The sequence below is a fragment of the Nestor notabilis genome, unplaced genomic scaffold, assembly GCF_000696875.1.
Source record: "Nestor notabilis isolate BGI_N333 unplaced genomic scaffold, ASM69687v1 scaffold4390, whole genome shotgun sequence".
NCBI lineage: Eukaryota > Metazoa > Chordata > Aves > Psittaciformes > Psittacidae > Nestor > Nestor notabilis.
Genome location: NW_009909581.1, coordinates 109,065 through 135,192, shown reverse-complemented (window position 1 = coordinate 135,192; position 26,128 = coordinate 109,065). Strand labels below are relative to the sequence as shown.

Sequence of the window (26,128 nt, the reverse complement as noted above, 5' to 3'; positions counted from 1 at the left end):
ATTCTAATTGCTAAGAAGTTGATTTCTTATTTGTGACAAATACCTGACTAAAAAGTATTTTTAAGCTATGCAATTCCCACATCTTACCACACCGGTTTTGTGTATGACTAAATTCAGCATCTTTCAAATATAGTACCTTCTCCATTAGCTCTCCTTCATGATCTAGAATGTAGTTGCTTTTATTACTTAGAAAAAAACCCATAAAAAACCCGTCTTTTTTTCTTATCAAATCCTTTATCAAATTTTTCCTAATATCCAACTTAAACCTCCCCTGTCCTATCACTTGTTACTTGGAAGAAGAGATCAACCCCCACCTTGCTCCATTCTCCTTTCAGGTAGTTGTAGAGAGTGATAAGATCCCCCCTAAGCCTTCTCTTCAGACCAAACAATCCCAGTTCCCTCAGCAGTTCCTCATAAGACATGTGCTCTAGGCCTTTGATCCTTCATGCATTGTTTCATAAACATGCACACAGTTCTGCAAACCCAGGTTATTTTCTTGGGTTACAAATCCTGCTTCTAGATGTGACACATACTCATCTACGTGTTTCCTAAAAGTACTTGACTAATCACATTCTCAGTAGCAGTAAGACTTGCAAGAGAAAAATAATTTACCCTCAGAAGAACTGATTTCTCGGAGCTGATGAAACTCTGGAATTACGTATTTCTTAACCAGTGGTTCTTACACTGCACTACAAACTATCCTCCGTGGACATGAACAGTATTCTAGACAAACATTAAAATGGGATTCACTGTACTTAGTAATCATTAGGCATAAACCAAAATATTTGAAAGCTGAATTTATCCCCAGATCAACAATTGCAAAGCTAGGACATGCAGAGTTAAGGTTAAACATTAAAGTCATGGAAGATATGGAAAACTTCAGAATGATGCTATGAATTAACTATCTGATTATGGCCAAGGCATTTTAGTGTTGGTAGTTTTAGATTAGATAAACTGATTGTAAATAAATGGTTCAATTTCTCTTCATTCCTTAAAGGGTCAACTGTGGAGCTGTTCAATAAATAGCATTTAAATAGCACCATTAACTACTACACCAGTCTCTCTTATTTAAATTCCCTTTGCATTTCAGACTCAAAGGCAGCATCAGTTCTATTTTTACTCAATTTACACAAAAAAAGTAATGATTAACCCTTTTGCTCTTTAAAGCAAATCTTTCTACTAAAATATACTGGCCTAAGGTGGAGAATGGATAATGATATGTGAAAAGCATGAGCTACAAGAGGGCAAAATCCCTTTCTAACCAGACTCCCAGCAACAGGAGGGAGATTCTTAACATTCCAAAAGACATTTGTTCCTTCTCAGCCCTGGAGTTGGAAAGTTTAAAACCCTGATGTTTTTAGCACTGGAAGAGCCATTAAATAACTTTCAAAAATTCCTAATTTCTATTGGTCGTATATCACCTCTCTTAGAAACTTTTACATCTGAGTTCATACAACTAATTGCATTTGACTCTATATTGAGAGTACGAATGAAAAAATTTAAAAGAAAAGTCAAAACCCATCAAGGATACTGTTGAAATCCAGTAATGGATACCTAACGCTTATGCTGCAAATCATAAGATTAACATAGAACCACAGAAATACTCTCAGAAAGGCATAATTTGGTCAATTCTGCATATACAATTCGTAAGGGGTTAGCGGGACTTTTTACTCCTAGAGGCTTTCTATCTGCTCCATCCTGAACCCTTTACCAGTGTTCTGTGATTGACAAGAGTCTGGAAAGCATATGTTGAAGGTACAGTAGTTTAAAGTGTACAGGAACATTATAAAGATCTGAAGTAATCTTAAAGCCACTGAAACAAATTAAGAAACATTTCCATGGATAATAGTAAAAATAAAAATACAGGGGATGTTACAATTTTGTTTCCAGAAATCACTTAGGGACTTCAGTACAGTGCAGACTGAATGTTAGCAGTAAGCTTGCATTAAGAATGATAGAATCATAGAATAGTTTGGATTGAAGGTGACCTTAAAGTTCACCTAGTTCCAACCCGCCTGCCATGGGCAGGGACACCTTTCACTAGATCAGGTTGCTCAAAGCCCCATTCAACCTGGCCTTAGATGCTTCCAGGATGAGGCATCCAAAACTTCTCTGGGCAACCTGTTCCAGTGCCGCACCTCCCTCATAGTAAAGAATTTCTTCCTAGTACCTAGTGTAAATCTCCCCTCTTTCAGTTTAACGCCTTGTCCTATCAGTACATGCCCTTATAAAAATGCATCCTTTTAAAAGACATCATTTCTTTTCTCTGTAGCAAACCTGTTGACTTCTAATTCAATTCAGTGCTTGTGTAGTAAATACGTTTATCACCACTGAATTTTTGGTGTTAGAAGAAAGCATGTATTGAGGTAACATTTTACATGATTTTGCAGTATTTGACCAGTTTTTACTCCTAGCTCCACTCAATGCAGAATGTGACTCATTAAGGTTGATATGAGACTGTATATGGTCATGACAAATGTAACACTGATAGTTTACAGACTGCGTGTACCAGGCCTACCAACAGTGACGTGATGCAAATCTGCACTGTGAGACTGAAAAAGCACTTACTGGTATTCCTATTACACTAATAGCACTGGTATTGCCATGAGCATATGAGCTGAGTAACATCATCTGGCTAAAGTGGAGTACGTAAACAGGCAGAGAAGAAGAAAAAAGACAATCCTTAAATGAAACTTGTACAGACTTCTCAATGCATTCCTATATGCTTATGAGGCACTTCAATCATGACAGCATTTAGCACCATTAGACTGTCAAGCCCCTTGTCTTTTATCCTGGTACAGTACATGCCACATTATATAAAAGGTGTACACAGCTGGGGGATATGTGGTGAAGACACACCTGCATAACACATCATGTTATGTGAAGCTTCAGGGGCCTGGGCACTCGGCTATAGCAAGGAGCATCCCATTCAGTGGGACTTTCAGTATAGGGCCCCCCTAGAAAGCACACCTCCGTTAGCTGCTGTGCAGTGCACACTCACTATGCAGCCCCATGAGCCAGGCACACCTGGTTGCTGATATGGTTAATAACCTGCGTCTGAAACCTAGGACAGCTGCTGCCTGAGAAAGAAACATGCTGCTTCAAAGCAAACAAGTAAGACAAACACATGATGGCATGGGGCGCAAGACGAGGCCAATGGAGGTGGAAGTGCCTAACACTTAACAGGTCTACAGCATTTACAGGGGCTGTAGATTACATTTTTCTACTTTAAGTAAAAGAATGTGTATATTTATACACATAAAACAGATGTTTGTATACTTGGCTGAAGAAACACTGTGTGAACGAGTTACAATTAAGTCCTTTCCTCACCATCTGTTTTTTAACCCAACAAACTAACCCCAGGTTTGCAACACTGAAATAATGTGTTCTACGTGAAAAGTGAAACGAGAAGACAGTAAAGAGTAACATTAGACAGAGCTTTATCTTTTGTTTACTTCCCACCTGATAAACCCTGAATGGTTCTGTTCCCTGCCTTTGATTGTTTTGTCCTCATATTTCCTGCTAAGAGTTTACAAAACAGCATTATTGAACAGGCAGATAAGAAGCACACCTATTTGTTTAATAACATCAAGGGAGAAAAAGTGCTGGCTCATCCATTTTGTTGTTCAGTTGCTCAAAAGGATCAAAATACCAATTAACTTGCTGGCTTAGAAAATCTTTGATATCCTCACATTTACTGACATTTTGAAACTCTTGTTCATACTTGCCTAATGTCTTTTTGATTATGAACAAAGAAAGTGCCAATCTGTTTAGCATTTGACCTGTTTTCTCAAACATTTTTATGTATTCAACTACTTAGTTCCTAAAAACACTTGAGTAGTCATGGCTGTAAGTTGAAAAAAAATGTTTCTTGTTCCATTGATAGCTTTTTTAAGCATTATACTTCTCCCCCCACCCCCCCAAAAGCAAAATAGAACAGAATGTGTTTAAAAATAAAGCATGAAGTGGAAAAAAGAGCAAGAACATCCCCTCTCCTGCCACCCCGTTTATATTCTGAATTCAGGAAGTCTTCTGTGCTGTTGGGCAAATTGCAAAATCTCCCCCCACACACACACTTCTCTTGCCATGTTGACTTTTTTCCCTGAAAGGGTTATATCAAGTGGGACTAAAAACTTGGGGTGTATCTGACATGATGCTAAACATAACTTGCCCTTATCTGCAGGAATGGAAAGCTACAGTCAGCGCTGCTTTTATTACTATTACTTTTCAAGGTTTTACTCAAATTTAGAGCACTTTTGAAAAGAATCTATTGATAAGAGGAGGCCTAATTTTCTCTCAATTTACACTAATTTCAGTGGAGTTAATTTTAGTTCACTTCTGTATAAACTGGATAAAAGTTAAGGTTAATAATTCTGCCTTCAGCCTCTTCAGGATGTTGCAAAGATGTGTTAGTGATCACAAAATTTTATCTCTTTGTTAAACCTGCTTCAGAATGGTGTGACCTTACTAAAATTAATCATGTAATACAAAAAAATTTGGGGGACATCATGCCTGAAAATTAAATGGCTTTGGTGGACAAATGAATGTTAGTTATCCTTCCTAGTGTTTTCCTATTACATACTTATTTGTCATACGAACATAAATCAGAAATTTTCAGATTTTTCAGAATTGATTAAGCTATGGTTTACCATTCAAAGTCTTGAATGCAAGGACCACAAATTTCCAAGCCCAAATTGATTTACACGTGTAAATTTACCTAATCGCTGAGTTTCAGAAAAGCCTGTGAAACTATGCCTCTCTCAAAACCATAGTCAGCTACTTCACTCTAGCATCATACGAATGACTCACTTTCAGTAAATTTATTAAGTCTATATCATCTGGATGAGCAACCTTCAGTTCAGCATATATTACTAAATGCTTGATTTTGCAATTCACTACTTGTTCCTACTGTTGAGTAGTTGATTGCTTAATGGTACTGCTTCTGCTATCTTATTGAATTATCAGTCCTACAGACTGGAAGACAGTAAATACTACACTAAACCCTATTTTAAATTTAGAGGAAACCATAATGATCATCTGAACATATTGTCATCATAAAGGTAATAGCATTTCCTGAATCAGATTTATAACTTTTTGAGATTGAGAATTGTATTAGAGCCAATAAAAAGAGCCATGACAAGGGTTCAGGTGAACAGAGATCTGCTTATAATTCATGATATCTCCAATATAAATGACTATGAGGCTATAAAGCTATAACGAGGAATATTTCTAAATCTAAAGCTCTTATATCAGTTCATTCTTAAGCACATGCACATTCTTCATATGATGGCTGAAGGTCACTGACCTTCCAAATCCTTGTGTTATCTGAGCATGAAGCATAACTTCCACTTGTTGCCTTTACTGAGGGAACCACAGGGACAGGCTTGCTGCTGAATACTAGGTACTCACTGCTCATTTCTCACTGACTTTTCTCCATTAGAGCTCAGGCATTTCTTGTAGTCTTTATCTCTGATAGTCACTAGAGAATCTGACTATACATGCACAAACCAATGTTTGTAGAACTTAAACATAGAATATATTTTATTGAATGGAGTTTTAAAACAACAGCCACATTATAAAAGTTTTACCTTTTCACAAACTCATCAAAGAGGATGCGATGAGAATACCCTTTTTGACGTATTTTGACAGTTTCCAGAATTCCAGTGTATCGTAGCTGCAGTAGAACTCTCCCATGAGAAAACATCAGTGCTTCTCGATCATCATTAGGTTTAATGCAACGAATAAAGTGAGGCTGTCCAACAACCATTTTGGATAAAAGATCCATGAGGGAGTACTAGTGAGGAAAATAAAAAAGATGCACATATTTGGCAAAAAGCTGCAATGCAACTACTTAGCAGGAGAGATTACTTGTAAACAGTATGCAATGCTTGATTAGATTTTAATCTCTAATGTTAATCTGCATTGACATTTTATTAATTTTTAAGCTTCTGGCTAAAACCCAGAACCTACTGAAGTTTTCAATTGTAAAAAAAAAAAGGAAAATAAACAATTTCTAGCTCTTATTCCTTACATCTAACACTTTCCTCTTCATCTCTCCTTATAGCACATTTCTGTAGTTGAAGAGGGCCCATATTAAAAAAAATTAAATAAATTGAAAAATGTCCTAACTATAACTCTCTACTGTAGGCACATTTGACCAAATATCCCCAAGAACAAGTCTTTACTGTGAAACAAGCAATTTACAGAAATTTACAGAAAATTATAGGGAAAGTATTACAAGAAGTCACCAGTTCAGTCCTCTGCCCAAAGACAACTGCAGACTATCTTCACCATTTCAGGCACATCTCTGTTTAATCCATTTTTCAGAATCACTGAGGTTGTAGACCATACAATCCCCCTAGACAATGTACTGAATTGTTACATTATCATGACTATTCACAATGTTCTCAACATAGAACCTAAATCTTCCTGCAGAAATGTAGGCCCACTACTTCCTTTCCTATCCACCTGGACATGGAAAACAATTTATTCCATTTCATTTTATGCTAAAATGAAAAAAAGTGTGATCAGATCACATACATCTGCTTTTCCAATGATTCCTCTGAATAATGATTCCTTACTTCATTAACCCATTGTATGATAAGTATCTGCTGCAAATACACTCCATCTCAAAGTTATGTACAATTCCAAGCTGACTGTAGCCATTTTGCTGTAGGCTGCATATTCTGTTATACTTTCACAGTCACTCCCCCACTGGTTTGGGTTGCAAAAGAACTTAGGATCATCTAGCTCCAACCCCCCCTTGCCATGGGCAGGAACACCTCACATGAATTATACCATGTTGTCTAATGCTCTGTCCAACCTGGCCTTGAACACTGCCAGGGATGGGACATTTACCACTTCTTTGGCAACCTGTTCCAATACCTCACCACCCCCACAGTGAAGAACTTCTTATGGTTCCTAGACAGCTGACATTTATTTCCAAAAGCACTCTAAATCCACACTTTGATTACTAGACAAGTCTAACTGTGTGTCCTTGTACCCACACTGGGGCAACATCAGTTTCCTCTGTGCCTTTTCTTACACTGTTTTGCACGGCAAAGAAAACAGGTATTCCTACATGGCATGAAGCTTTCACCCACACTGGCTAGCACAGCACTGTGAACTTCCCCTTCCTGCGTGGTACAAGTGCAGCCCAAAACTTTTCCCCTCTGCAATGACTGCATGAAAAAAACATTCCTGGCTCCTAACATTCCAGCCTCAACATTCTCAATGCCTTTTCCTTACCTGTTTTATTTAAACATATATGCAGAATATACATTACCCCTGACAGGATTACTATTGATAAAATGGCAATCCGTTCGACTTAGAACAGTACTTCCAAAAGATGGATTGTTTTCACTTATTAGCACAGATGACAAATCTTAATCTTTAAAAGTAGGTATGTCTGAGCTTGTGAAAAAATATGAGGGCGTTAGTAATGACAGCTATCTTATTTGCACAAAATCAGTTTTCTGTTTACGAAAACAAGTCTGTTCTAGACCCTCAGCATTTTAGATGGAAATAGTCTAGACTCTAGTTTCTGTTATCAGTGTATTTGGTGAAATTATAAAAATACAAGTATGAGGAAATGAAAAGGAGAAAAAGAAAAATTATGAGTCTACAAAGTCACCACAACAGAATAAAAGAATTATCTTATTCTCTTTGATCTCACAATCCCACAATATTTTAGATATATCTATTGTTCTTATCACCATAATGTTTGTTTACAATCTAACTTTTGTACCCTAAAATAGGAAGCCATAGTTTGCCGCTTCATGTTAGTTGTTTCTTCAGGATGTCGCATAACCTCCATTGTGTCAACCTGGAAGACAAAACTCAGATGTTAGAGCTGTACCAGAAATACTGCAGACACCCACCCCCTTCCACTCCCCCCACCTTTCCCATGAAAGCTGGGTTCAGGTTTTGTTATGATCATTCCTTCAGATGCGAGTACTTCAGTGTACTTTAGCAGAGGCAATAAGGCCAGTTTCTAACAGATGCAGGACACACAATGATTTCAGAGAGAGCTGCAAGTTTCCAAATGATTTCACACTTTTGTTTTGATAGTATAACACTGAGCCAATGAAGCAGCTGCCAAGATGCAATACCTTATGAACTGCATTCTAAAAAAGCATTCCTCTTACCACCACTACAATGAACTCCATCAAATCTCATTTTATATATGAGTTATCATTTTTGTAATGACCAGGAGGCAAATCGAGCTGAGTCATTTTGCTTATGTATGGAGAAAAAATGTTGTCAGATAACAAGTGGCAAACAAAGTAGGAAATCTCAGAATGAATAAGACTTTTCCTTTCTGCTGCTGTGGTTACCATTAATTACTTTAAATTGCCATTTTGATGCCAAGAATTTCAGCAATCTTACTCTGCTGAACTGCCATAGCTTCAGATACTGCTTTTTCAGCATTTCAGAAGTTATTTTTAGAGGGTATACATGGACAGCGAACATATTGCTCCTTGTATATTTTAGTTACATTGTCAGTACAGCTGTTCTTATCAAAATGAAACCAGAATTTATGAATGAGTATAACCATGGTTACCAATCACAAGCAGATTGTGTTGCTGTATTACAGCTCAACAAAATTAAAGAAAATCAACCAGCATCCTGTTTGCATGGAGCATTAACAACATTTTAGCATTCACTTGCTTTGTGGCAGTTTACCATCTGCTCTGACCAGGTGGCATTTGTATAAACCAGATAATGCTGTTGTCAGCACCTGTGCTACACTTCCTGGACTTTGCTCCATACGATCATTTCCAACACTCACTGACTTAAGACCACTCTTCTGAACAAAAAGTAGAAGTAATTGCTGAAAGATTACAGTTCTCAATAAAATAACTGTGTCTCTTACCTTCAGGAGATATTTAGGAGACTGCATGCAAAACATAAAGGAAATGAAGCACTAAGTAGTAATAGATCAAGAAAATGGATTTGGTATTGGGGAAGAAGTCGAAAGAAAACTTGTGAAGACAAGATTCAGAATACAGATGATGCAAAGGGAGACAGATTTCCGTAAGGGTGACCATAAAAATTTCAGTATGTTTTTGTAACCTGTGGTGTTCTAGCCCAGAGTGTTGTCCATGCATTAGTACACATCTCTAATACATGAAGAAAAAAAAAATAAATGCAGTTTGACTTCAGTTTTAAGAATGTTAAGAGAAAACTCTGTAATATATCCTAGGAAAAATGCCTTGTCAGCAGATATAACATCAAACATCTTAAAAGGTCACCTGACAAAGTAAACATCAATGACCTAATCAGAAGAGCAGGCACGTCCATGGGGAAGGATATAGGAATGTTTCATAACTAACTTGGCAAGACAACTGCTTTTTGAGAATTGGTATCTAAATCTCTAGTAAAGGTCAAGTAGAAGACAAAAAAAATAAAAGTGAATATTGGCAGTAAATTCAGGATAACTGGTAACATTAAATGTTAAAAGACAATTTAATCATAAAGAAAACCAAATCAAAACCAAAACCAAGTAGTTTGAGGACTGCATTGAAGCCCAAATGCCCATGAATTTGAGCTTCTAAATTGGATTCTTGTCTCTCTACAAAAGCAGAGATTCTTAGTGATATTGTTGTTGGAGGTCCAGCACTCATGATCTCCCAGTCATTTCTGGAATATCTGCTGGCCAACAAAGGGTAAGCTTATGCTCTACACCTTTTGGGCAGTAGGATGCTGTAAGCATTTCCTTTTCACAGCTGCCTTTTTTCACCAAACCTGTAGAATCTTGCAAACTTTGAGACTGCCACTCTGTCAAATATGGTTTACTATGGCCTGCTGGGTTCAAAAGGGTATTGTTTTGCTTTGTGTTGTTTGGGGGGAAGGGAGTTAACACACAGAAAGACAGATGGTCAGAAACACTCATGGAGAAGATCTAATAGTCTCTTCCCGTCCTCCCAGAAAATCAGGGTAAAAGCAGTATCATGAGATTCCTTTTTCTATGGATGGAGTTGTAAACTCAGGTCTGTGCAATCTGTAAGGACTAGGATCAATTTCCAAATCTTTTTGACGAGAAAGATTTGAAGTTTCCATTAGAAAAAATCTGATAGGCTCTGAAACTAGGGAGATCTTCCTGTCAGAGTTTTTACAAGTTTTGCCCCTGGTTAATTTACAACATCGCATGTCTATGAAGCCAGGCAATTTTATGGTAGGGCAATAATCGCATGTATGACAGGCAATAGGCTTTATCACAACTGGCTTGGTAGAAAATGATAGAACACAGTAAGAACGTCATGATATAATCTTGAGTTTTAAATCACCAGCTACTCTTTTTAAACTAAAATGAAGAACATTTCAACAGTTAAGTCACATTTTTACATGACAGTAGTAGTGACATACAATATACATTTATATGAATACAACTGAAATGGAAAACAGCTTGACCTACAAAAGACAAACTATTCCATCACTAAAAAAAAATTGCTTATAAGATTCTGAAACAATATTAAAAGAATGATTTATGACATCATGTCACCTTATGAAGTCACTGGAAATTACTTTCACATATTGACCCCACCTGCTGCTGGAATGGTACAAAATACTGTAAAACCAAAAAAACCTTTAAGCAAAAAAGCTTAAAAACCCCTGCATTTCCAAACTTCCAAACAAAATAATGATGTTTGGATTTTTTTTAACAAATTGTAAAATAGTAATTTAATTTAGAATATTTTTCCTGAAGATGTTTTAATTAGAATTTTTATGAAATAATGAGAAATTATTTTTGGCTAAAAACTATCTCAATTAAAATTTTCTGAATAATGCTGCATGTGTTTTAGCTGCTTTAAAAATTCGAAGGGTGAGTAAAAACCACTTAAACACTACTTAGTAACTGACCGTGTTTACTGAAGCTCTAAAAGAGAACTGCTCTATTCCATTCCAGCTGTATCAGTAAAATGCATGCTTAGAAAGATTATGCTGAATATAGCTGGATGTGAAAGACAATGTGTGTATAATACAAGAAAATTGGAGAGGTCATAATCTGTCCTTCAGCACTGAATGTGTTTATACCAGAGAGGAAATAAATCTCTGAAATCCACATCTGTATTTGCAGGTACAATGAAGGATATAGATGTCTAGGTGACATGAATTACTGTATCCACATTAGAGTATGAGCTCCTAATAATAAGAGGAATAAAAATGAAAAGAAATAGAAAACCCAGAAAATAAAATTCTGTAAACTTCTGAACAGTTGCTGTTATCACATTAATTTTTGAAAGTTATTATTGTTTGATTTGGAGGCAAACTCCACCCCCCCACCCCCAAACCCTTAACTAAGCTAACTATAGCAGTATTATTTGGGAAGCAGGGAGGGAGTGTAAATGCAATGAGCTTGAGGCACAGAGTTTTCCTTACAAATTAAGTGTACTTAGCTGGCAACGCATCCTATTAACTGCCATAAAATTATCTCATCCTTCTGCAATTATGCCACATACTTTTATGGCAAAATTCAGTATAGTTTAAATTCTACATTTGCTCTTTTAAAGAACAGAGGCTTTGCCATGTCATTTTTTTCTGGTCATCTATCCCTGTGTGTGCAGTTTTCACTTGCAAGTTGAATTAAAAAAAGGAATAGAATTATTTTTTTTTTTTTTCATTTTGCTTTTCATACTTTCAAATACACTGTTCAAATTTTGCCTAATTAAATCTCTTTCTAGGTCAAAATTGCCAGAGGAAAACCTTTACCCCACTGAAATAAAGAGGAATATTGCCATCAATATAACAGATTTCACTCCAAAAAGTTTAAACACTAATCAGTAATTTATTGATTCTTCACTGGATTCTACAATAAGGTCCTCACTAGAACTGGAAACAGTGATCCCACCTGAGGTGAATGTTTACTGATATGAAGGCAGACTCTAATTTGCTAAGAACCTCACTATGTATCTACATCAGCTATGCATCGAGTCCATAATCTTGCTGTAATATTTGATGAAGAACCGCCTGTCTTCAAAGGGAACACTACTAACCTTGATACGCCCAGCACTAAGCTGTGGAGGCAAAGACCTAGATGCTGCTGTCACTCTGGCTCTTGCTTGTGCCAAGTTACCTGTTCAAAAACAAAGAAATACATACTGCAAAAACTGTTCAGGAAGCTTAGAAGGGAAAAAATTATATGGTGGCAAATTCAGTTTGTACAATAGCACTAAAAATAGCACACACCAAACCACACTTCTTCCACACCCTGCTCATTACCAATTGTGCCTGCAAAGCATTCAACACGCCATGACAGAGTGCAGTGTTGATTTAAAAGGGAGGAAAAAGTCAGTGATAAGGTGGTATGTCACTGACCTTAGCTACTGAGCTGATGAAAACAACAACAGCACAAAGGCATACAGCTCAATCACTAGTAATCAATTTCTGTGCGACTCATTGAGAGATTTAAAAGAGAAAAAGACAACAGAAACAATCCTGTTTCTATGAAATCATGTGGATCCTGAAGTGTTTAGACAGCATCTTAAGATCACAAACTAATGAAAGAGATGAGAAAATGATAAAACGGTATCTTTTTTGACCTTTTGACATACAGGACTGCTTAATCCCAGTCTTATTGTCCCTTGGGGTTTTTAAAGACTGGCTCAATTCCTCAGGCAAAAACATATTGTGGTGTCAACTGAAAGACAAGTGCCTTTTTTAAAGTGTACAGTATGACGTGTCCTAAAATTTTTCCTCTGTACTTGTAGAAAGCCAAAGTCATCACAAAATAGCTTTTCAAAATAAAGCCTCAGAGAAGAGAGAGGAAGTGATATAGGACTGTGCATATGCAAGACACTCTGTATATTTCAAAGTTTTAGCAAGTCTAGCACAAGATGTCCAAATGTTTTCTCTGGCTATATCTTCAGAGGCTAAACTGTGATTAATAGCATTGAAAGAACCCTTTGAAGCAGGATTGGTGACATCAAAGCCCTAATCCATGGGTGGCAGGATTTTTATAATGAGTGGGAAGCATTTTAACACATTTCAAAGGATTTACAGCATGAATAAACAATAGGCCTCTGCAGATGTACCACACACCTTTCAGAACCAGAACACATAAATAAGTGTCCATTTTAATTTAAATGTAAATAAAGTGTTAACACTTCTTTCAGATGCTAAGTGCCTTGTTTGCATCAACTCCAGCGTTTAGCTGTTTGCTTTACAGAAAGCCAGTATCTCTAAACAGTCTTCACAGTTTTGCTAAACTATATATTACATAACTGGTGAGAAGGCAGGATGGGAAAAAAGAAAACCAAGAACACTTAATTGCTGGTAATTATTGCATAAGGAAGCAGAGCAAACCCAGCAGTGTCCACGTAACACTGAAAGGAACTTTGGCTCTTACTTTCCTTCCAAACAAGAAAAATACCAATCCCCTGAGAACAGTCTGAGGGGCCAGCACTCAAAACAGCAATGACATTCTTTGGAGTGACTCAAACATTCTGTATTCATTTTTAAAAGTATTTATTTTTTAAGCTCCTGGCATTGGGATTGACACAATGCTGCATAACAGGCATGTCATTTCCAGCTCTAACAGTGTATGTTACCTGGCAGTCCGAATCACAGTGCAGAACACAAGGGATGTCCGCGATTTTGGAAACTGCTTTAGTCTATATACCATGGTGGTTAATGAGAACTGCAACTCCATTTTGACAGTCTTGAATATCTATATACACATATGGTACATAAGGTATAATCATGTATGTCTTTAGGTTTAAAACGAGGACTTTAATGAGCAAGTAGTTGGTGAATTTATTATTCTTTCAGCTGTAGTTTTGATATTTTTGCATACTAGAAATTACACTTTTGTGCCTTTTTTAGCTAAAGTGGAAAACCTGGAATAGATGGTTTTAGTTAGGCTTCAGACCAGCAAGTCTAAAGCTTGAAGGCATGCACTCAGGGACACATTGCATTGTGTCTTGGATGACTCAACATGGGATAAAAGAGGGGAGTTGGCAGAAGAAACAAATTGAATCAGCTGTTTAAAATTACTAAGAACTTACAAAACTCTAAGGATCAAACAAAATGTAGAATAATAAGATAGTTGCTTAAGGTTCACCACACTTACTGCTGGTATTAGGTTCTAGGGCTCATAACTAATATCCCTGAGCCCCACTTTGGTTCTTCATGCAAAAATAAAACTAAACATTTCTGATCTGGCAAACCAGGCAAAGAAACAAATATTTTCATTAATAAAAAATCTTTAATGAATGAAAAAAAAATAAAAAAAGCACAACCCCAAAGTGGTCAGTTCCTACTTAAAAAAAACCCAAACAAACAAACAAACAAAAAAAACGCTTTATGTATCATGATTTTGTTCAGTAGTTACTTTCTTCTATGAATGAATTCTTACCAGTGCTTATGTCAAGTGAATTCTTAGGTAATTACTAACTACTGAATTGTAGCGTAGGAGGAAATCCATAGGAAAATGCTATTAGTATTTTCTTCCTAAGAAGAAATGATGCTCCAATGAAAGTTCATGAATTAGTCATCTCAAGTAGTTCATGTTCAGGAAATAACTACCTATCTCTCTTTAAAATGTCTAAGCCATTAAAACTAACAAACAGAATGAATGTGGTTTGAAATTTAGTCTACATAGTAAGAAATGGTTCACCAAGAGTTAGCATGGTGTTTATAATCAGTAAACATTTGGTACCTGTCCCTGCATTCGATTTTCATTTACAAAGTCATTTATTACTTTACACACCAAAAATAATTAAATGTTATTCCACTTTGTGAAGAACATCAATATTTGAACAAACGTTTTTAGATAATAACATAGCCAGGTAAAGCTGCCATGGGTTCCTTGAAAGATTAAAATGGTTAAAGGTTAAAAGACTGCACTGTGCCTTTCAGAAACCTACCTTCACACCTATTATGTGGTCAACACCCTTCAGAGAGAATACAAGTGACATCTATGTAGACTCAAATAAAATATTACCTATATTAAATCCAACCCCATAAAATGGACCAATTTAGCAGTTTAAAACCCTCTCAAATTTTTCTTAGGTTTTTTTTTTGTTTGGTTGTCTGTTTTTTTTTTTTAAAGGCATTCATGAGGGAGGACAGAGTAGCTAATGGCTAAAGTTGTGAATGCTCCAACCGTGGCAGTGTTCTATGATTTTAAAATTAGGATTCATCTTTTAAACATGTACATGTTTAATTTAATTCACATGCATTTCCCTTTCAGTTCAACAGGACTGCTCATCTGAAAAATTAAGGCTCTTACCTATGTGCCTGCCAGAACAGAAACTAAGGTCTCGGATTCATTCGTGTCAGCAGTGGAGTCAGCCCCAATGTTTCTCTATCACAATAAAGTTAGGAATGTCATTAATGCATGAGAAGTTTCAGTCATTAAAGTTTATTAAATGCTCCGAGAGCTTCCAACAGAAAAAGGAGTAGCAGCACAAAAATCTAGGCACTCACTGGCTAAGCTCACTGCGCCAGTGCTCAGCAAAGCTCCTTTTGTCTTGAAGCTAAGAGATCTCACATCTCTGCAAACATATTCTTCACTAATGCTTCATCTCAGCTAGGTGAGAAAGATCCTACTGTCAAGGTACTGCATCTCTTCTATTATGCAAAGCCAAGCAGGAGAAGTTTTGAAACTATTTAAAGTATTTACATAGCACAGAAAGACAAAAGGGTTTTCTTTATCAGGCTGGACTTTGAAAGTGCTCTCTAGGTCTCAGAAAGGACCAGTCAGCATTCCTGGCTTCTCACTTGCATCCCTGGCACTTACTCACTGTGTGATCTGGCTGAATTAATGATTTGTCCAGCAGATGACTTTCCATACTAATTAGGAAAGCACACTCTGGCTGGGATGTTCTGATATTACTTATGGTTTGTCAGTGCTTCATTACTCTTAGGTGATGGCTTCTATAAGTAATATCAAGCAAATATTAGTAATATTAGCACTGTATTTATGATCTCATTCTGGGTATGTCTTCAATACATCATTCCTCCCCAAGTAAGAGCATGCCAGGTAAGAATTACATTAAGCTTTGATACAACGTCTAGTTTGTGAAGTGCAAATGACTTGCAGAGAAAGAGCCTAATGACAATGTCACCTTACTGTACAAGCTGTACCAGGGATATTACTATTATATAGAGGGCACAGTACAAGATCTTTCCTTATCCTCATATATTTTATTAATTTATTTCATGCTTCTGGTTCAGATAAAGAGAGGTTACTTGAAACACCACGTAGATACAGTATAATATGGTCAGAAATGCTACAATGCATTCATATTTCATTGACACTACTTCTAATCACAGCTAAGCACTTGCACTCCAGAAAAGGTACAGTCAGACAATGTCTTTGACACACAGATTCTTCTCTGTCTTTCCTTTCAGTACATTTTATCTAGCCTAAGGAAGTAGACTGCTTATCTCCATAATGCATTTTCATCTTCTGCTACTGTAAGACTAAGCTTTTCTTAGCTCAACTATAAATGAATACATGTACTTTTTTTATTGGGTACTAATTTGAATCTGGTCACTGACTATCAAAACTCTATTCTTTTCAGTCACTGAAGTCATTTAAGCTAATCTTGTGCAATAAAAAGCTAAGAATCCAATTTTCTCATACACTACACATTTTACACAAGAACATATTTATAAAATACTGTCTTTAGAATACAATTATCAATACAGACACACTTCCACTGCTGCTTATTCTGAAAAGAGAATCACTTCACTTCCTATTCAGAATAAGTAAATAAAAATAATAAATCGTATTTCCAAAATCCGATCCATATTACAAAACAGAATCTGATAACCAAGAAAATTTAGTAATAGTGAGGCCCGCTTGGGAATAACCTAATTATATATAATTGCTTCAGGAGCAAAATGATGCATTTTTTGGCCCACATTATTCGAAATTATAAATGTATGCCACAGTGAACTGAGAAATTCTGATCCTGAGCCTCAATTAGACTAAAGGTTTCTTTAGTCTTACTAGCATGGTAAGTAAAGATCATATTTACAGATACTTAAAAGCTTTACATTGCTAAACTGGGAATGGAGAACCTGAGTGTAAATTCGGGGCTGCTATGCCTTCTACTTCATACATCGCAGACACTTCTGTGGTCACTTCTCACTTTTAGTAACGCACACTGGCAAACACACAGCATGATGCTTACAGCAACAAATAAAACTGCTTGTAAGCACCATTGCTGCTGTGTTTTAACACAGTAGGTTAGAAGACTTCTTGTAGAATTCAAGGGAAGAAAGACACTGACAGCAGCTGAGATGAAATGAAAGTCAAACTGCCTACTATATTCCAAGATATGTAAATGTATGATCTCAGCAAGAAGTGTCTTAGCTTTTATCCTCACCTAGTAAAGAAGAACAGATTATGACATATAATTATCTCGTGGTAGAGCCCAAAATATTTTTAAAGCACAACCATGAGTATTAATGGCTACCTTAAGCAAGATGCTCAATAAACTGAATCAGACATGTGTAGCATTGACTCAACTGGGAGTGTGCTCACTGAAATGCAGACATTTGCTGAAATATCACAGGCACATAGATGATCATAGGCTAGACAAGCAAACCTTATGTGATTCTCAGAAGATCATAGTCCCACGACATGACCAAACTTTCAGACAGCAGGCAAAGCACATACGCTATAGCCTGATCACGTGATAAGACAGGTTCCCAGGCAGAGCGCAAGGGAGAGACACATGGTTCTGGAAAAGAGGGCGGCAGAGGGGAGTGGCACACTAAGTATAGCTCAGAGCTAACTATCCAAAGGTGCATCTAGACAAGAAAGAAAACAAAGAAAGAAATAGAAAAACTGTTTACAAAAAGCAGATAGAGGTTATAGTATAAAGAATGCTGGAGTTCTCTATTGCTTGGTGCCCAGAATTTTCTTTAGTCAAGTCTGTAGCCTAACTAGCTGGAGACTGACTGACAGGCTGGCCACAGCTTGATCTGGTCGGTCTCTCAGCTGCTGTAGTTCAGCTTTTTATAATTTATACATTCTCAGAAGACATGGGCCATTTCTTTCAGATATCAATTTCCATCCACATCGTTGGTTGTGTATGATTAGATGCTGTTGCATGTAATCCACTCCAGGCAACAAACCTTGAAATCTCTAGGGAACAGCAGAACACCGCACAGAACACCGCAATCTGATGGCAAAGTACCTCACCATCAACACAAGGTTTTCAGTTGCCCCAGCAGATTGCCCTGGTTGTTGTACCACATGTGTAACTGATATTAGAAGAAAACTAGAGAGATGTATTTTCTGTGAAGGCTTCATTGGGCAGTTCTCCATTAAGTTTCAGCATTAGCCAAAACCCCCTTCTTCTAACTACCTTTATTCAGGAGAAACAAGAGTTTTATTTCTTCTTCCAGAGGCATGTAGAAGAATACTTCCAAACACATGTAAAGGTTGAAAATATGGTTACCACACATGCTGATTCAGCTCTGATCTTCCTCACTTTTTTATGTAATTGACATCCTTTCTCTTGCACGTTAGGTAAAATTCCCCAAACACACCCAATCACAAATGCTTTACCTAGAAAAGTAAAAGTTTGATTATGAAGAACATGGTAGTCATCTCGGTATTTTATCTATGTTCCTTCACCACGTGAAGCAACGGCAAGCATTTTGGTAGCTCACACCTCAGCATCTCTTCTCTGACATTCTCAGGACTGTCATCAAACACTAACAGTTAACCAGAGGCCAACAAAATTTTCTACTAGAACAGTGAATAAACAGGAAACCCAGGAGAAGTCAAGAACTGTGATTTCCAGCCCACAGTTTGTATTTCCACAGTATGCTCCCTCTCCATGCAATGTATAATACATTTTATCATATGTATTCCATCACTTAGGACCTGTTGCTGAAGCTGCTCCCTACATACACAGTCTGATCAAAATTCTATTAAAGCCAGTAAAAATTCCTAATGAATTCAGCAGTAAAAATTCAGGTATAATGATTTCACCAAAAACCCATGGAAAAAAATGAAGGAACATTTTTTCTGACCTCACTATGACAATCAGTCTTCTCAGCAGTTAGGACCCTAAGCTAGACAGGATAAAACTGGTGTCAAAACCAGGTTTTGACACTTCAAGAGAAGAGCTTCTTGAAGAGAAGAGTCTTAATTTAGCATGAAACATAGTTACAGAACTTCATGAAAGTCCCCAGCCTCCCTGTTTTTTAAATCTAAGCAGTAATGATGTTGACTACTAATTTGATCAAGTCTCAAAGCCCTCTCAATTGAATGTTTGCTCCTCTGGATCTCAGCACTTCCATATATTATCACAGACAGAGCACAGTTGGTTATTTTTGTGGATATTCAAAACGTTGTTCTCATTTGTATTCGTATCTCCACATTTAATGAAACAAATACCCATTCATACAAACACCCACAAATGCATTTCCTGTCTCTGACACACACTATGACCTCCTGTCCAGGCAATTCAGTTATATGCTTTCCTATGTCAAGCCAAGTCAGGCTGGAATAAGTAAGAGAAAGTCAAATAATAAGAGAAAAGATAATTCTGGTTTAGTAAAGTACTGACCTTTACAGTTTGCTGTAGGGTGAGGGAATAAAGAAAATAGATAAAAGTGCATACTCATAGTAAAGACAGCGCACTAGAGTATGAAATACTCTGAAACAAATACAGAAAATCCAGCAGAGACTCAGAAGTTTGTTTTCCACAAACTGCATTAATCTCTTGGATACATTAACCCCTTATTCAATTATTTTTAAAGAATATGAGATATAAGTACATACTCTGTAAAGGAGACACCAAAAACATTACGGATATTCAAACCAGCACAGTTATCTGAATATTCAACACATTTATCTGCTCTGCAAACTCACCAGCAAATTTCAAAATAATTGCTCTTCTAGGATTTGATCTTGAGAGCTACTGAATGATTCCAATAATGTATCAAGCATCTTTGACACAGTTTGACCTTACAGCACATAGTGCCTGTTGAAACTGCCTAGTAAGTTACTAATTAAAACAACTACTGTATAATGTTCCCTGAATATTTCTCTATTTAAATTCTGTATATGCTGCACAGTGAGATCCCACAGTCTACTAGTTAATATTAAAACCAGTAAAATCTTCTATGTAATACAGCTTTTGTTTCCTCAGTATCAACACATTTTGAATTTAATTAGTATACAGTATAATCAGTGTTAAGATTATTATTCATTATAGTGAGATAACGTTCATTATAGAATTGAGAAGTTAGGCTAGTAACATGAAAATCAAAGAGATACCTCCTCTCTTCTGAAAGAAGGTAAAGAAAAATTCTTTTCAAGATTTATTCTACTGAGAATGGCCTATGATGAATCAAATCAGTTAGCTCATCAAGATCTGTTCTTAAACTTGCTCACTTGTACACTTCTTAGGATTCAATCTGCAAACACTTGGAGACAAAAAGAGGAAAAAGATCTATGCCCTTTGCCCATTTTCAGTACAATGTAATCTGTGAAGTCTCATACTAAAACCAGTGGACTTCTGCTTGGGCAACACCCTTTACCAAACATAAACATAACAAATCTAACTTGACCCTTCACAGCTGTTGTGCTTACTGCTATGTGCAATTCCAGACATTCACTGACACTCTTTATTTACAGGGAGTTATTCTCAACAGTAAATAATTATTATGGCTTATATAAAGCTTTAGCAGGACTGAGACCTTAACTTTGATCTGATTGATGGTTCTGTTTCTAGATGAGTTCCATTTTTAGGGCTATTTTAGGCCACATTTGGATCCTGCTGCTAGCAAGTCTTGTGAGTATTTGTGTACTGCATTTGTCCTAAGATGCAAAACTTTAGGATATGAAGAAAAAAGAAACACTAAGCTGTAAAATGCTTAACAGAAACACTAAATAAAAAGTAATCTAACACTCTACCTCCCAAACTCAGTTAAGCTACATTTAATTTAGTTTACTGATGTCCCACATCTGCAACCCAGTAAAGTTCACAATTGTTACATTGCACAGCTGTGGTTTAAAGCCTCTCTTTGCACACAACACACTGGCAGCAAAGCAAAAATGATTAACTTTTATACGCTTTTAACATACAGACCAGTCAGAAGCAGGAAAGGCTCTGTGTCCTGAGTGAAAATATATAGCTTCCATTAACTTGATCCAATTCTTACAAAATATAAATTCTGATTAATCTTTAAGAGAAATTATAATTACAATGGCTTTGTTTCTGTTTCATGTGACTTAGAATGCCTGCAGTTATCTTTTAGAGCTGAAAACACCAACACAAAAGTACCATTGTAAAAATATTTTACTGTAGGATAAATGAGTGAAATTAAGATGTTTTTGAGCGTTTTTCTCTATTGTGATGTGTGGAATTAAAAGAATAAGCCTGCTAAGCCCAAATGGAAACATAAGTGCATAAGTGTGACACACATCAAGCCAAAAGACCTCCCACCACTTATCACTAGAGAAAGGGCTGTGCTCAATAGGAGTGCACAGTGACAAACATGACAGCTCAAATCATGGTTCCACTGAAAACAGTGGCAAAGCATCTATGATTTCAACTGGCCAGGACTTCACTATGCCCAGTAGTAACTGTTCATGGGACTGAAATGCAAGAAAATCAATTTATTTCCTTCAGTATCTGACTCCTCATAAGGAATCAGCCAATATCAAAGTTACAGACAAATTAATATCGAAATAATACTTTTGTCAACAAGGAGTGGTGAAAAATAATTCTTTAAAGTGATTCTGCAAAAAGTCCCAATTCCTGTGTTCTTTAGTGTGCATAAAGAAAGCCTGATTTTTTTTTTCATATTCTGTCTCAGCACACGGTCTGTTAGTTGGTTGTGTTGTGGGTTTTTATGAGACATATGTTGTTTGTAGTAACTTTTTTGTCTGAGGGTTGTAAGCAGGGCTAGAGACTCAAAGGCACAAAAAACACAGACTAAAACTCAATACTGAGAAGGGGAAATGACCTTTAGGTAGGCTAATTATAATTAATTTGTTTTTTAAAAAAATTTATTTTCCTCCTGTTTTGGTCAAAAATATTCCCTGGTTAAAGCATCACTATCCTAACTCTTCAGCGAAGATTTCATCCCAGTTGTCTTTGACAGATTATACTCCAAATACCTAGGCACCATGAACAAGGCATGTTTATTAGCAATGGATAATATATTGATATATATGACTCTGAATCTGTGAACAATACCCAATGCTACCAAAATTATTGGACGTGATGTTGCTGTAGCGGTAATGATACTCAGCTCTGTGTATCTACACAGCCAAGCCCAGCCCACACAGATCCTCAGAGCTAAGACAAGGACATATCCCAGCATCTCTACTTTGCTGGTGGGAAGGCTGGAGGATTTCCCCTTCCCTCTCTGCAGGTAGCAACTCTCATTCCTCTCTCCAGTAAGGACCTAAGGCACAGCAGAGTAACCCTGACAAAAAGCTCTACATGTCTGAGTCATAGAAGATAAAAAAGTCTGCAGAGATTGAGTTTCAGGAGTAGAGAATCATGCTGTGCTGCAGCTTTTCTGGGAAGATGAAGCCCCTCTGGCACACCTCCCTATCCCACCAGCATGATCTGGTCAGCTGGGGAACATAAGATAAAAGAGAGGAAAAGTGGAAGAGGGAGCTGCAATCTTGAAAAGCCCCAGTGGTGCCTGCCCAAGCAGCCCAATGGTACCGCCGCTCACAGCTGATGCTGCAAAAATGCTGGAATATCAGGACAATAAGTCAAATTGTCTGACTGCTCACTGATACCACTAGTGAATGTAGCAAGGCTATCCTTAATTTTTCCAATTAAAGCCCTCTTCACTTACAAGGGGACTCTATTTTCTAGGTCACATGATTCCCTTTCTCTCTGACGCTAACAAAACTCTCTGTGATGCTGATAAACTAAACCCATAGACAAACAGGAATACATTATTTCTGAATGGGAACATGCACATTCACCTGAGGTAGTAGCAACTTTTTTTCTTTTTTGGACAAATATGGAAGCAGTTGGGAGAACTGGTAGATTAAACTACAATATGTTCATAAAGTCCCTAAAAGTGCAGATTCTGGGATGTGCTGAATGTGCCTAAGTTTCCACTGAAAGATGACAAAACATGCTGTACACACCACACAATTAGTGACAGAATGTTTAAATTCTGGTATCTCATCTCAGTAATTGTGCACCCTCTTAAACATAAATTACTATTACAGATATATATTTTATGTCCTGCTGTTAACTTCTAGCCCTTTAAACTCCAGTCTGCTACTGTGAAATAGAAGCATTTGTTAAGAGGGGATAAGTATATTTGATAAATTGCAGGGATTAACATGATCTTAAATTGGTAAAGAAATTTAGTCTTTTTAATATTTATTTTCTTGCTGCTGCTCAGTTTTTGACAGCGGAAGACATGATGGTTATATAAATATACTTCAAACAGAGGATATTCTCAGGGTGGGAAAGGCATCTTTTTGTTCTTACTGGTATTTAAGAACTACATTTTCAGTAATTGTCAGACCCATGTTACCAGTCACAAACTCCCTCTTGCTTCTGGGATAGCACCACCTAGTGACTATTACACATATTGGACACTGCTGGTTGGCAAAAACCACCTACGCTGCAAATTCCAGCGCTAGTTGCAAGCAGATGTGAGAATGTGCTGTCACTCATCTTCAAACAAAACACCAGAGATTCTGGCAGAAGGCTCATTTCAAGTCAGGGTTACCTGGAAAGATGCAATATGGCTTCTATGTAAATTATTAACTTTTGCATCAGTCAGTAATCTACAAAAAGCTGGAGAAAATGATACAAAGATTATGAATCTTATTTTTCCTGGCTTGTTTTAGGAATGAAGCACATGTTGAATGGAGGGAAGGCGGCTAAGAAGAAACGACAAAGTATGATCGGGCATTTACACAATCACTGTTGTTTACAAAAGCCTCTTTGTAGGAAGTTAAAAGAATAGCATTATCTTTCTTAACCGAGTAGAGATGAAGCAGCATTGCCAGCAATACCTTCTGTTCTCAGCCAAACCTTTCATTTATCTTGCAAGCTGCCAAAACTAAACCTGGCAACAATCTGATTTTAGAACACAGAGGCCCCAACACAGGCTGTGAGTGCCAATTATATTAGACAGCTGGAAAAAATAGAGTAAAATCACAAAGACTTTCAGAAAGATAAAAATGACATAAGGGTTTTAAGCTATTCTTACACCACCATGCACAGGAGCATACACACAATCATTTTAACAGGATGTCCTGTACCAACTTGACAGAAATACATGTAACACTGAACTTGCTGTGTGCTCATCATGGAAAGGTAAATGTTCCATAACAGAAGGCAGAAAGCACACAATTCATGTAAATAGAAAAAAAAAAAAAAGAAGGAATGTGAGAGTTAAAAAAACACCAAAACAAAAAGTGGAAATACATCTGATAACATGGTAACTATACATTACTGCAATGAGAACTATCTTCTTACTGAAGTTTTTATGCATTTTGGACAAAACACCCAAACTCAGTGCTGCTGCCACTGAAAATATCTCTAAAAAGCCAGAGGAAAATTACTTTGCACAAAAGCATCAGCATTCTGATTTTAAAATGGCAATAAGATCAAATGTGTAATATTTACAACAATTTGGACTGATAAATGGGACAAAGCACCTAATCTCTTTCATTCTGACAATGTGCTCCAAGGTATAAAATGGCTAGTAAAAATGGATGCAGAGGCACATTTGACCAGATGTGAGCTTATTTTTTGCTTTGCTTGAACCATCCAGTATGAGTAAAAGAATCTCTTTTACCAGTTTAACAGAGACTCAAATATCAGAAGTAGACAAAAACATTCTTTGTTCCCAGTTGGGCACAAAAGTCCTACTCCATCTTAAACTACATCTGCCTCCATCTGAGCTTGTTGTAGCTGAAAGGAGAAGAAGATTCCTCATTGGTTCCTCACCTCTCAGGAACCTCTAAATGCATAATTTAAAGGGGTGTAACCCAGAGCCTTCTAATTACAGAAGAAGAACAGAGACATTGTAACAGGAATCTATCTTATGTAGAATATAAATAGATATTGTGCTATCAATTTTACATGTGCAAAGAAGGCTCCAATATAAGTCCTTTTCCAGATGTTCTTTTTCTACATAGAAATCTCAAGAGAGGCTAAATGCATCACCAGAGGCTACAACTGGGCTACTGAAGCTCCAGAAATCCCAGATAGAGCTGCTACACAGGCACAGAATTGCATCAACAGCTTATGTACAATAAGCCTTCACACAACTAATGCATGTACACTTATTTCTACCTAAAAATACAACCTCATTTGCATATTTTATATCAGATCACCAGAATTTTGCAATTTAATACAATCCATCATATTTAAAGCATTCCATTTTCTTACTTATTATGTAAAGATATTTTAAATATAAGGAAAGTATTGAGAGATGTGTATGTTTGTTGCCTTGTTTGCATGCATACTGCAGATCATTTTACAGGTTACCGGTATTCTGTCATCTATCCGTGGAGCAATCAAAGTTCATCTTGCTGTTCTATTTAGCTGTAGATCAGTGCACTTTTATGTAAGCCAGTGTCAACAAGCTTTAAATCAGCTGAATTAATTAATTCTAGAAGATTAGGATGTGTTTTTTATGATTCGTAAGAAATTTTATGTATTGCATCAATGCCTCTAAATAGATGGATATTACCTCCAAAACAACTTGATCCGCATTACAGTCCTTATGAATTGTAAGACATGGTGCAATCTATGAACTGAGAATTGATCTTAGTAAAAGACTAAGAACCAAGAAACTCCCACATTCTCATCCTGCTCTGAGAATGAGTTTTTGCCCTTTATGTCAGATAATCTCCCTTTCTCTGGAGTGAGGGATGAATCTTTCTGTGTTTTTTAGAAGAATTCATGTCCACATATTTTAAAAATAATAAAATACGGTAATATAATAACATTTTAGCTCTCTAGGAAACTTAAACAGCAGAGCTGAAAAAGAATTAAAAAAAAAACCTGTCCAGAAACAATTACAGTTTCAGAGGAGTAGATAGCTGAAGATGTTGCAATGTTAGCAAAGCTGTGCAGAAAATACCTGTTTTTGTTAATGGGCTAGAGAACAGCTGCTGAAGAAGTTTGTTCTCTGAAGTTCGCAACACGAC

General features: G+C 36.7%; 1 protein-coding gene across 1 annotated transcript in view; it reads right to left on the bottom strand.

Annotated features, from left to right (window-relative positions):
- The window catches only part of MYO3B (myosin IIIB), a gene marked incomplete at its 5' end in the record, with an annotated part of 135,221 nt that overhangs the window by 5,601 nt on the left and 103,492 nt on the right, over positions 1-26,128 (bottom strand). The window contains 4 exons of the mRNA XM_010010810.1: positions 5,589-5,794; positions 7,748-7,825; positions 11,997-12,076; positions 26,062-26,128. The exon at positions 26,062-26,128 is cut by the window's right edge and continues 84 nt beyond it. Of these exons, the coding sequence (XP_010009112.1) occupies positions 5,589-5,794; positions 7,748-7,825; positions 11,997-12,076; positions 26,062-26,128 (431 nt within the window). The remainder of the gene's footprint in view (positions 1-5,588; positions 5,795-7,747; positions 7,826-11,996; positions 12,077-26,061) is intronic.